The following is a 13,455-nucleotide window of genomic DNA, read 5'->3' on the forward strand; positions in this document are numbered from 1 at the left end:
GAGGGTTGAGGCTGAGGCAGGGCTGCAGAGTGAGCTCTCTCTGCATATACATATTGGTATGTTTATACCAATAAACATTTAAATATGTAGTAAAAATAACCAAGTAATTTAGGGACTTCTCTTTAGAAATAAGCATGAAAATAAACCGTCCTCTAACTGGTTTTGCCTGATCTTAAGCTCTTAAATGAACTGAGAGTCCTAGAAAGCCACATCTTTGTTACAGTTTCCTTCAACAGGGCCAGGGGACTGCTCCCAACTCCTGTGGCTGTGTGTGGAGAGCTGGTGTAGGTCCAGAGCCTACTGCTGGACTAGCTTAGCCCCTTACCTATGTGCTGCCCACCTCTGAGTGACCCTACATCTTTGACACTACCAGGTACAGTGCTTTTGGAATGAGCAGATTCCTAGCTTCTGACACAGACACAACAGAGGTTTCCCAGCAGATGTTCCAGTAATGTGTTTGAGAGACATCCTGATTTATAATTTTCTTTGCTCTGCTGTTGTAAAAACGGAGCTTACTATGACAGAACATTGAATTGGAGGTCACCTGAGTCTGTTCTTGGGTCATTTGCCTCTAGAATGAATAATCTCTTGTTCCCTTTGAAAGGAAGGAGGTGTGTGTAGGTGTGGGTGTATATTTTTGTGTGTGAACTTGTGTGTATGTGAGTGTGTGTGAATGTATGAGTGAATGAGTTTGTGCATGTGTACTGTGAGTGTGTAAGAATGTATGTGAATGTATGAGTGAATCTGTATATGTGAATATGTGAGTGTGTAAGAATGTATATGAGTGAATGTATGAGTGAATCAATTTGTGCATGTGAGTATGTGTGAGTGTGTATGTGAGCACTTGTACACACGCACATTTGTTTGGGCATCAACATCTATATAAATGGGATACCACAAGATGTCTGTATTTTCTGTGTTTAGCTTTGTTGGCTCACATTAATGTGAGCTCCATATTGCATGTTTCTATGAATCACAATTCAGTGTGACAATGCCATAGTTTAGTCTGCCGAGGTCATCTGAGCATGACCAGACTAGTGCTGTAATAATGGCCACTGCTTACCCAACCCTTTTTTTGCTTTTCTGTCATGTGCTAGCTTCTTTCACTGGTAACACACCTTTAATTCCAGCACTCAGGAGGCAGAAGTGGGTAGATCTCTGAATTTGAGGCCAGCCTAATCTACAGATGGAGTCCCAGGACAGCCAGGCAAACCCTGTCTCAAAAAAGAAATAAAAATAAAATAAAATAAAAACAACAAGGATTTACTATGTAGCCCTTCGTGCCTTGAAATTTGCTGTATAGACTAGTCTAGCCTTGAACTCTGATGGTTTGTATAGCCTTGGGCCAGGGAGTGGCACTATTAGAAGGTATGGCCCTGTTGGAGTAGGTGTGTCACTGTGGCTGTGGGATTTAATACCCTTGTCCTAGCTGCCTGGAAGTCAGTCTTCCATTAACCAAGGTGAGGTGAAGATGTAGAACTCCTCCTTCACCACGCCTCCTTCCTGGATGCTGCCCTGCTCCCACCTTGATGATGATGGACTGAACCTCTGAACCTGTAAGCTGGCACTAGTGAGGGATAAAAGGTATACAATTTTTAATATTTACTGGAACAAGCTCTGATTAAATGTTGTCCTTAAGAGTTGCCTCAGTCGTGGTGTCTGTTCACAGCAGTAGAACCCTGACTAACAAACTCCTAGAGATCTACCCTGTGCCTGCCTCCAGAGGGCTGAGATTAAAGGTGTCCAGCTTTTATTAAACCCTTCTCATCTTCTATGATGTCTAATTTGCAAGTGAAACGTGTTAGGTCTGCATGCTTAGGAAAAATAAAACAGTATATATAGGGTCTATACCAGGCCTAGTTCCATTGTGAGCAGAAACTCACAGAAAAAAAGCCACACCTACCTTACAGGGATAAACTGACTAGACAGATCAATGGTTATGAAGAGTTGGAATGTTGCAGCTCCAGAGTCATTGTCCTGAGCAATCTCAGTCCTTTAGCCATCAATGGCCTACCTGTATATTACCAAGCACACTAGTGACTGACATGTAAATCCTTCTGAAATATATGAACAGACCCTGAGCTCCCACGTACCCAAAAGTCTAGACTGCCATTAGATAGAACCTGAGATCTTGCTTTGCTGCAAGCATCTAACTGGAGTTTCCACCAGAATATTTGAAAGATGTCTTGATTTAATGTTTTCTTTGTTCTGTTAACAGGCATGGTGGCACACCCTTATAACTCCAACACTAGGGAGACAGAGGCAGGAGGATTTCTGTGAGTTCAATGCCACCCTAGTCTATAGGTGTCTCTGTATAGTCTGCTGTTAATTCTGTATTGGCAGAGAGCTAAATACTGGCAGGATCTTGGTACTGGATTTCTAGGGCCCCTCTCTGGTCTCATATTTTGTACATTCCTTACCTGCCTCAGGCAATCTAGACTTGTATCTGATTGGTTATAATAAAGAGCTGACAACCAATAACTGAGCAGGAAGTATATGTATCATTGGCGGGTCTGAGAAAGTCCCAATATATTCTGCCCCAAACAAAACAAAAACTTCAAGAAACTGTCACCGTGTTGGAATGTGGTGTTTGAGGCATAAAACAAGTTCCATAAACAGTGGCAAAGGACGGTGTAATCCCAGTACCTGGTAAATGGAAGCATGGAGGATGTGCAACTCAAAGTCCTCCTCTACTATATAGTGAGTGTGAGGCCAGCCTGGGCTAAGGGCAACAGTGTGTCAAAAAACAAAACCATCCAATCAAACAAAGCTTAGCTGAAGCCTATTGACCGTGCAGGTGTCCCACAGAGGCAAACAGCCTAATCTTCTTCCATCTAAAACAATTTATTGACGTCAGTGCTCTACAAAACATAAATGTTGGAGTCACAAACCTGTCACAAGCCATAACTCCTCTCTAAGGCCCTAATGCCTCTACTCCGCCACCTGCCGGAGAACTACATTTCCCACAATCCAAATCGGCCGAACCCTGCCCCCGAAAGCGGGTGAAGGCGGGGCCTGTCGCCCCCGGTACAACAACGGGCGTCCAGAGGTATCTCTCTTCTGTTCCATGGGGTATGGTTCTATAAGAAAGAGACCGGTGTGCCTGGTGAGAGGGGCTGCCTGTCGTAGTAAGGTATGATGAAGGGCTCCGCAGTGTAACGCCGCAGAGGGTCCAGTAGCAGAGGCCCAGACGGAGCGGGCCAAGCGTGCTGCGCAGAGGCGCAACTTAGGTTTGAAGCCGCTGTGCCCACATCGGGTCCGTGAAGGTGAGTAGGGGACACAGTGGACTGACACTCTTCCGAGACACCCCTCACCACGGAGAGCATAACCACCAGCATCCCAGACAACTCTAAAATCCATTGACCCCTATATTGTGACATCGGGGCTACCATAACTTCTAAATCGCACCTTACATTCAAATGACCAGTAATTCTCCAGTACTTCGTTGTCTCTCGGCACTGTTCAGTATCTTTCTCCACAGGACCATGCGTTTTTGAATACAGCAAAAGCTCTCTCGCCTTTATTGCCCTTCCTTGCCCCAGCACTTAGCAATTAGTTTATTGATTCCCTATCCCGTCTAGTATCACACTGATGATACAATGTGACCTGTGTGAGTTCAAGTCCAGGACAGCCAGGGCTACATAGAGAAACCTTATCTCCAAAAACAAACACAAAGTCTTACTGTGCCCCAAACCTAACCATTGGTCATACCCTGTAATGTAATTTGGTTAACCTTAAGAGTTGCTTAACCATCTGGACCTGTTTTTTTATAAAATAAGAAAATTAGATGAGTTCTAACAACTTTCTAGGTGTAAAAATCTATGCATCGGAGCCAGGTGGTGGTGCGCATGCCTTTAGTCCCAGAACATGGGAGGTCGGGGAAGGTAGATCTCTGTTCAGAGCCAGCCTAGTCTCCAAAGTGAGTATAGAGCAGCCGGCTCTACACACAGAGAAACCCTGTGGGGGAAAATAATCCTGCGTGCAGTAAATAGTAGAACTCCTGTCATACTATGTGACAGCCAAGCATCACTGCCATCTATCTGCACCAGGAAAAGTCATATTTATACATTTAGCAACATTGTTACAAAGAACTGACTTTCTTCTTTATATGTATATGGTATTTTGCCTGCACTGTACTATATGTATCCAGTGCCTGAGTAGGCCAGAAGAAAGTGTCAGACCCCCTGGAACTGGAGTGGGGGACATTTGTTAGCTGCCATATGGGTGCTGGGAACCAAACCTCAATCCACTCTATCACCCCTAAGAATCAATGCTTACTAAGGACAACACTGTTCCTTGGTTATTGATAAAGAGAAACTGACTGATGGTACAATGTGTCCAACTGCTCTTTGCTGATTTGTAGATCACTGTTACTGTTAAGAAGACTTCCAGATACAATGATAAACACAGCCTGCATGAAGACCCCTTGGATCCTGAGACTGCAGCTATCAAATGTTTCCTTGATTCCTCCTGGGGTAAAGATGCTTTCAGATCCTGGATCTAGGATGATATCAACACATAAATCCAAGAAGCTCAGAGAATATTACAGGCTACTGAATCTAGATGAAGGATGCTCTGAAGACAATGTCAGGGAGTCTTTTCATAGGCTTGCCAAACGGTACCATCCAGACAGTGGCTCTACTGACGCTGATTCTGCAACATTTATAAAGATTGAAGAGGCTTATCGGAATGTGCTGTCCCATGTGATTAAACAGAGGCATGCCAGACATAATAAAGCTGAAGATTCAGAAGAAGAAGAAAAATTCAAATATAATACACCTCAGCACCGACATTACTTAAGCTTCGAAGGCGTTGGTTTTGGGACTCCAAGTCAGCGAGAGAAACAGTACAGACAGTTTAGGGCAGACCGTGCGACGGAGCAGGTGATGGAATATCAAAAGCAGAAGCTTCAGAGGGAGTACTTCGCCAACAGCCTAAGTGTCAAAGATGTACGGCAGAGCAAAGAACAGAAGATAACTCAGGCCATAGAGCGCCTGGTGGAGGATCTCATTCAGGAATCCATGGCAAAGGGAGACTTTGACAATCTCAGTGGGAAAGGAAAACCTCTGAAGAAGTTTTCTGGCTGCTCATATATTGATCCCATGACTCACAACCTGAACCGAATACTGATAGACAATGGATACCAACCAGAGTGGATTCTGATGCAGAAGGAAATTAAGGACACCATCGAGCAACTTCGAGAAGCACTTTTAGTGTCTAGGAAGAAGCTTGGGGACCCTCTGTCACCAGTAGGACAGAAGCAATGGACCCAACTGTGTGAGCAGTTTCAAGAGAACATACGAAAGCTAAACAAGCGAATTAGTGACTTCAACTTGATTGTCCCCATTCTGACCAGGCAGAAAGTCCATTTTGACGCACAAAAAGAAATTATCAGAGTCCAGGAAATGTACAGGGCCTTTGTAGACACACAAGAAGTCACAGAAGAAAAACAAACTGACAATAGTCAGGGAGAAGAAGAGAAAACACCCAGAGTCAAGGCAGGTTTTCTAAACGGGTTCAATCTGTGGAAATTTATTAAAATATAACTATTCTAACAATCACAAACATTTCCTGCTCTGGTCAGTTTTGAGCTGCTCTGACATCAGACATGGAGCCCGAGGTTGATTGCCATGTCCCAGGGACTTGAGAAGTGTGTGCCTGTGTAGTTTTCACGGAACTAATCATACCCCGGGGGTAGATGAGAAAATTGGGTGAGTACTGGCAGACCCTGCCCATGAAGGTGTCCGGCTCTAGGACTGAAGCACAGAGCTGAGACCCACACAAGGCCTTCCAGAAACCCCGGAGCTCTTTGAGACACTTGGAACTTATAGGTAGCCACTGTCTGACATTTCTAAACATAAGTATTTCAAGCAACAAAACCCAAAGCTGTAGAACTGAAGAAGCTGCAATGAAATTGAACCAACTACAGTCTCCAAGTGAAATTTTAAACTCTCAAAAGAACAAAGAAAGGGAGGAAGGAAGAAAGGAAAGAGGGAAGGAAGGAGGGAAGGAGGCTGGAGAAACTACCCAGAGGTTAGGAGTCCTTTCTCCTCACTGCTCCTGCAGAGAACCAGATTCTTAGCACCCATGTCAGGTGGCTCACAACTGCCTGTAAGTCCAGCTTCAGGGATCCAGTATGCACACACACACACAAGTGCACACACATGTATAAATTAAACTCTCCAGACAACAGGTATTTTTTGCAGGTTTCTGATGGTATATTCTAGAACTTACTAAAGCTCTACGCTAAGGCTTTTAGAGCACCTGCTAGGCCAGGAAAAAATAGTTTTCTGGGACTCCTGTATTCACAAAGGCCTTCTCTGTGGACACTGGAGAAAGAAAAGGCCAAGTAGGTGGGCTTACTATGACACATCAGCCACAGAAGTCAGTTAAGCTAATTGATTTTAAAAGTTCTAAAAATGTTAGAGTTGATTATATTTTTGTAACTTTTAAAGGGGGCAAAAATCCCTAAGAATAATACAAAGGTAAAAGTTCTCTTCTGGTTTCTTCTCTGATCCAAGCTCACATACTAGGTTTCCATAAACTTTGTTTAAGTGCCATGGTGTCCTAGATCAGACTCCCCAGAGACGGTTTAACGTTAACTCCTAACTTAGCCCTTTTGAGTTAACCCCTAACTCAACTTCCTGTCTTGGAGACCCTTTAACAGTTTGCCTAAAAGGAGGTATCTGAAATTTGTTCCTTGGCATTATCAGCAAGTGACAAGGGACAGAAATGGATGAGATGGTTGTTCTCATTGTCTCTCAGAAAACCTGGGCCTCTCAGGCATGGCTAATTGCTTTGGGCACAGAGTTGCCTACCCAGAAGGTGGGTGAAGTGTGCAGAAAGGAACCAACCCATTTCCAGAGAGCCGTGTGGAGATGGGATTCAGGAGGACCTGGGGCTGAGTCGCTTTGTAAAGTATGCAGTGGTTAAAACATCAAAGGAAGTAGAGCCTTCCTGCCTTGATGATCAAGCAAATGGTTGGCAAAATAAGTAATTTTTCTTTTAAGTTGGAATAAGTTATCTGCCTTCTAGTGATAGGACTATATATATATATATATATATATATATATATATATTACTCAGTGAAATTATCGGCAGCGTGGAATCTGGCTGTGTGGTAAGAGCTATGGCTCCAGATCATTTTAAGAGCCTGTGATTCTGTGATGCTTACTTTAAAAAATGGAGTTTGGAGTAAACATGAATGAAATAATTTTCAGTATTGTACATGAGAAGGCGAGGTTACCAAAACTATTAATTATAGTCCTGTTCACTCTGTTTGTAAATGTCTCTATTAATAAAATTACCTTAATGATTATTCAGTGGGCCATTGATCTATAACAAGTAATAGTAAATAACCACCACATTTTGGGCTAGCCATGGAAGTGGATTTTTAAATCTTTTTTATGCTTGCATTATCTTCTTTCTTTTAATTTTGCTGTTTATTTTTATGTGTAGGTGTTTTCCTTGCATGTAAGCATGTGCACAAAACCCATGCTTGATGCCCACAGGGCACAGAAGTGGGTGGGTCTCTTGGGCCTGGAGTTATGAGCTGTTGGGAGTTGAACCCAAGTCCTCTGGAAGAGCAGCAGGTGCTCTTAACCTCTGAGCCACTGAGCTCTCCAGCCTCCTTTTTCCTGTATTGTTTGAAGCAGTTCGAGGTAATCCAAGCTGGCCTCGATTTCACCATGTAACCAAGAGTGACTTTGAATTTCTGGCCTCCTGCTTCCACTTCCCTGGTGTCTCGAGTGCAAATGAGCATGTGGTTTACACCTGGGCTAAGACCAGGGTTTCACACAAGCCAGGGAAACACTCTCCCAGATGACACTCCAGCCCTTCTAATCTCTTTGGTGGATGATAGAAGTCTGACTATGACATCAATCTTCACATTAAAAGGGTAACTCCAGGGGTTGGAGAGATGGCTCAGCGGTTAAGAGCACTGCCTGCTCTTCCAGAGGTCCTGAGTTCAATTCCCACCAACCACATGGTGGCTTCCAACCAAATGTATTGGGATCCGGTGCCTTCTGTGTCTGAAGGCAGCTACAGTGTACTCACATACATAAATAAATATTTCTTAAGGGGGGGCAGCTTTATTTATGTAAAAACGGCCAGAGAAGGGTTTGCAGCCGTGTGCTTTGCTGCGGTGGAGTTGACGGTGAGAGCCCCCCTTAGCTTTTCAGCGTACTGATAAGCTCCCTCCCACCCCTTCATTGCTGCGCTGTGATTATTTATACACCCTGACAAAAGGCAACTTGGAGAGGGAGAGAGAAGATTTATTTCAACCCTCTATTCCCCATTAGTCTGTTACCGTGGGGGAAGGCTAGACATCAGAAACGTGACACAGCCAGGCACCTCACTTCCATAGTAGGGACGAAAATGCACTGAGTTTCAGGCTTAGCTTTCTCTGCTCATACAACTCAGGATCCAAACCCAGGAAAAGTGTGGGCCCTTATGTAGGCTAAGTCTTCCCATACCAATTAAGAGAGCAAAACAATCTCTACCCCGCCTCTGGGCATGTCCACAGGCCAGTCTGATTGACGTTGGCATTTCCTCACTGAGACCCTCTTCCCAAGTGATTGTGAGGTTGGATCAAGCTGACAGAAGTAGCTGTCGGAAAACTCAGAGAACCCCGCCTACTCCTCAGCCTGCTTTTCACCTGCTTCTCTCAGAACCGGCTCATCAATCCGAGGCAAGAGCCTCTGGGCCACGTGCTTGAGTCACAGCCTGAATTAATTTGCTGGTACCTCAGCTCTACAGCTGAACCCCTGGAGAACAGCAGCCATACATGGTCAAAGGGAAAGCCAGTACTTCTAGAGACAACCATAGCAGCATCAGTCAGTCATGAGGGAGTTCAGTTACTTCCAGGCCAGTCAGGACCACATACATGGACCCTGTCTCAATTAATGGGGGAAAAGGACAAGCTAAGGGGCATGGTTAAGGGGAACACATGTCTAGGAGGGGGACATTCTGGTACCCCCATGGCCAATTAATGGTTCGCCTAGGAATATCATGAATAGTCTTTCTCTTTTGGCAGTGTTTAGGCCATTGTCTGCTGAGGCCATGACATCTACCATTCCCAATCTGAACTGTCAGAAATCTGAGGGGACCGAATGGACTCCTCCATGGAGCCCTAAGATACAGACCCCTTGGTGTGTCTGTTGTCACCAGCACCTTAGGCCAAGGACAATAGAACCTCTTCATCTCTGGTTTAAAGACAAACACAAATGTAGTAATAGCTCTGACCCCAGTCACTGACACCAGACCGGAACATCAGATCCTTTTACTTAAGGCTCAGACATAGGTCGGGTCTTAGGTCCTCCTCACCTGTGGACTCTCTCCAGTTTGCCACCTGCTGGAGAGTGACAGAGCCCACTGTCACCCACCCCAGAAGAATACCCTCAAAGGCCCTGACCAGGCCTCTACTCATCAATATCTAGAGGAAGTCCTAGGGATAATGGATGCTCTTAGCCTCCAAACAGCCTCCAATCACAGTTTCAAAAGTCTGGCTTCCTGTGGGAGGGCCCTCTCTTCTCGGGTGATCGACGTGAATATGGACATTCCCCAGCACCCTTAAAAGACCACTGGTCAGATGCACTCAAACACACCTGAGTACACTTACAGAGGTGCTCAGACAGGCCCATAGCTGTGGGGAGGGTTCCTACCTGGGGTACGCAGTTAAAGAGGACATCTGTGCTGCTGAAGATGTTCTCGAAGAGTGTCTGTTCCTCTGATGGATAGGGCAGGTTCCCGCCCTCTTTTACTGGCAAGCTTGGTTCTGTGCTCTTTCCTCCAGCCACGGTGATTAATCCATCCCGTACTGCTACAACAAAGTGCTCGGGGAGGGCTAAGTTTATCAATGAGAGAAAGGGCACAGCACTGGAGGGCTAAGGGTACAGCACTGTCACCAGCCCTGGTGCGAGTTCTGGCTGCATCACATCACGGTAGGAACCTGACTGGAAACCGGAAGCCAGACAGAAACTGGGTGGGGCTAGGCTCAGGCTTTTGTAATAACCCTTTGGGGAGAACTAATTATAATCTTGTGTAAAACACCCTAATCCCTTCCTAGAACACATCCCCAGTTAACCTAGGGGCCTCCCACTGGACCCCACTTCTCATTTTGGTGTGTTTGTTTCATGTAGCCCAGGCTGGCCCATACTCACAACCGTTCGTTCTTCTGCCACAGTCCCCACATCGGGTGCTGGAATTACAGTCAATCACTGCTATCCCAGGCTCTAGACCCCACTAGTTTCAGTTTTTACTAGCATTTATTAATTATTCATAATAACATGCTTCATTATGATATAAATATGTATATTTATATCACATTCACCCAATTGCCCCCACCAACTCCTGCTGAATAATAGTAGTTATTATTACTAATTATGTTATTATTACTACTACTATTATTATTTAGAGACAGGGTCTCACTATGTAGACCAGGCTAGTCTGAATTTACGGAGATCTTCCTGCCTCTCACTCCCTGGTGTATAATAAGTATGAGCCACTACCAGGCTTATCTACCTACCTGTCCATCTTTGAAACAGGGTCTTGTGTATCCCAAGACTTCAAATCCACCTGCCTATTGGTTCAAAGTGTTGGGATTACAGACATATACCACCATGCTGGGTTTATGCAATTCTGGACATTAAGCATGGTAGGCGAGCAGTCTACCAGTTTCAGCTACATCCCAGCCCTAGAGGCCTCCGCCTTCTAAAAGACTCCACATCACCTCCCCAAAGTGCTACTCTATAGACCAAAATCCTAACACACAGAATATCAAGGGAGAAACCGAGGTCATCCAAACGTAACTATACATATCTGTGCTGGCCAGTTTTTCCCAAATTGACACAACCTTGAGTCATCTGAGAGGAAGGAACCTCAATTGAGAAAATGACCCCTTTAGCCTGGCCTGTTGATGAGGGGGATTTTCTTAATTGATGACTGATGTCTGTGGCCCAGCCCACACTGGGAGGTGCTGCCCCTGGGCAGGCGGCCCTGGGTAGACGAGAAAGCACACTGAGGAAGCCGAGGAAACAAACCATTGAGTGGTATTCTGTCCTATCGGCCTGAGTCCCTGTTCTCAACTGCCCTATAGTTCCCAGCTGAAATAAACCCTTCCCTCCCCAAGTTGCTTTTGGTCACAAAATAGAAACACAAAACAAGACCATGATTTTCCCTAAGAGAGCTTTGCTTACAGAAGGAGTGGAAGATGATGGCTTTGGGCTGTGAGCCTTTGCTATGCAGTCGAGCAGGCCTTGGCCTTGTAATTCTCCTACCTCAGTCTCCTGAGTGCAGAGATTAGGCCACCACTCCCTGCTGTCACCTTTCTGATGGCCCATGCTGATGGCAGCCTGCCTTATTCATCTGGGCAAAACGGAGCTCTTCCAACAGGAAGCCAAGCCTTTTGGTCTTGGTAGAAGATAAAATTTCTAAGTTTGAAGCCGGCAAGATGGTTCAACCAGTGAACCTGAGTTTGCTCTCTGGGCTCCATGTGGTGGGAGAACAGAACTGGCTTCTGTGAGCTGTCTGTTCCCTGACTTCCACGTGCGTGCCAAGACACTCCCCACTCTGCCTCACCCCAATACACGTGATATTTTCATTTCTGTCTTCCAACTATCCCCAGAACCTGAGGACACATCCTAGCTTTGCTGATGGGAGCTGCCTTCAGGAAGCACAAACTCAGAATAAGTCACGGTGGGATTGTGCTGACCGCTTGTGGTTCCACGTGGCTGGTGCAGGCAGGTGGTGGCTGCCAGGTAGAGTTGCAGAAAGCAAATCGGTGCAGGTGGCCGTCACCACCAGGTAGGTTCATGGCTTCAATATGCTCACAGGAGGCTTTTCACCAAGCCCTAAAACAATGAAGGCTGCCTTTCACAACGAAAATTGTAAGGGAAAGAGGATCTCACAGTGTTTGATAAAGAGGAGCTATGCATTACATTGTAGAAGGAGAAGCATACAAGCTTTGGCTGGAATGTATGTGTCTGTCTGTCTCTCTCTCTCTCTCTCTCTCTCTCTCTCTCTCTCTCTCTCTGTGTGTGTGTGTGTGTGTGTGTGTGTGTGTGTGTGTGTGTGAACCAATCTTGGGTTTTGTTCCTTAGACATTTCCCTACCTTGAGACTCCCACTGGCCTGGGGCTAAGTAACCTGGCCTGGCCAGCAAACCTCAGGGATCCTCGGTCTCTGCCTAATCAATGCCAGGAGTATACGCGGAGACTATCACACCTGGGTTTTTATTCGCACTCTAGGGCTCAGGTTCAGGCCCTCATGCCTGTATAGCAAACACATTCCCAGCTGAGCTAACTCCCCTGCCCCTCTGGCTAGAACATTACTAGCTCTGGTGTTTTGTAGGCACGTGCTTTGGGGGAAATTACTCAATGTCACTGTCCTATAGATTCTTACAGGAGTAGTGAGAGGTGTTTGTGAGGGCTGAAGAGATGCTGCCACCAAATAACGCAATGCAAAAGCCAGGCATAGTGGTACACACCTGTGATCCCAACATTTGAGAGGCAGAGGCAGGTAGATCTCTGAGTGTTCCATGGCCAGCCTGGTCTACACATTTAGTTCCAGGACAGGCAGGGCTACCCAAGACCCTGTCTCAAACAAAGAAGACACGATCTGATATGTATTCATTTATTCTCCTAACTTTGTAGAAACTGCTTTGTCATGCTGTACTGGCTGGTTTTGTGTCAACTTGACACAAGCTGGAGTTATCACAGAGAAAGTAGCCTTAGTTGAGGAAATGCCTCCATGAGATCCAGCTGTAAGGCATTTTCTCAATTAGTGACCAAGTGGGGAGGGCCAAGCCCATTGTGGGTGGAGCCATCCCTGGGCTGGTAGACCTGGGCTCTGTAAGAAAGAAAGCTGAGCAAGCCAGGGAAGCAAATCAGTAAGTAACATCCCTCCATGGCCTCTGCATCAGCTCCTGCTTCCTGACCTGCTTGAGTTCCAGTCCTGACTTCCTTTGGTGATGAACAGCAATGTGGAAGTGTCAGCTGAATAAACCCTTTCCTCCCCAACTTGCTTCTTGGTCATGATGTTTGTGCAGGAATAGAAACCCTGACTAGGACACATGCTTTCAGCCTAAAAGAAGTTTTTTGTTTGCTTGTTTTAAGTCATGGTTCCTCTATGTAATAGCCCTGGCTGTTGTGGAACTCAGTCTGTAGACCAGGCTGGCCTGGAACTTACAGTGATCTGTCTCTGCCTCCTGAGTGCTGGGATTAAAGGTATGTGCCCAGCAAAGACCATTTTAAGGCTTTAAAAGAAAATATTACATAATCATTCCATTCACACCTGTCAACCCAGAGTGTGAGAAGCTGAGGCAGAAACAGTGAGTTCAAAGTCAGCCTGGGACACTTGGTTGTATTGTGAGACGCAGTCTTGAACACATGGCTGGAAAGTAACTTTGTTGGTAGGGTGCTTACGTGGCATCTACAGACCCTGTGAACCGAGCATAGCT

The 13,455-nt window shown here is 45.6% G+C and overlaps 1 protein-coding gene across 1 annotated transcript; it reads left to right on the plus strand.

Annotated features, from left to right (window-relative positions):
- The first annotated feature begins 3,023 nt into the window (after window positions 1–3,023).
- Window positions 3,024–7,297, plus strand: DNAJC28 (DnaJ heat shock protein family (Hsp40) member C28). The gene is made up of 2 exons (XM_080919401.1): window positions 3,024–3,266; window positions 4,364–7,297. Exon 2 carries the CDS (start codon window positions 4,398–4,400, stop codon window positions 5,544–5,546), a length of 1,149 nt encoding a protein of 382 aa, XP_080775527.1. The 5' UTR covers window positions 3,024–3,266; window positions 4,364–4,397; the 3' UTR covers window positions 5,547–7,297.
- The last annotated feature ends 6,158 nt before the right edge of the window (window positions 7,298–13,455 follow it).

This window comes from Micromys minutus (genome assembly GCF_963924665.1).
Source record: "Micromys minutus genome assembly, chromosome: 7".
Lineage (NCBI taxonomy): Eukaryota > Metazoa > Chordata > Mammalia > Rodentia > Muridae > Micromys > Micromys minutus.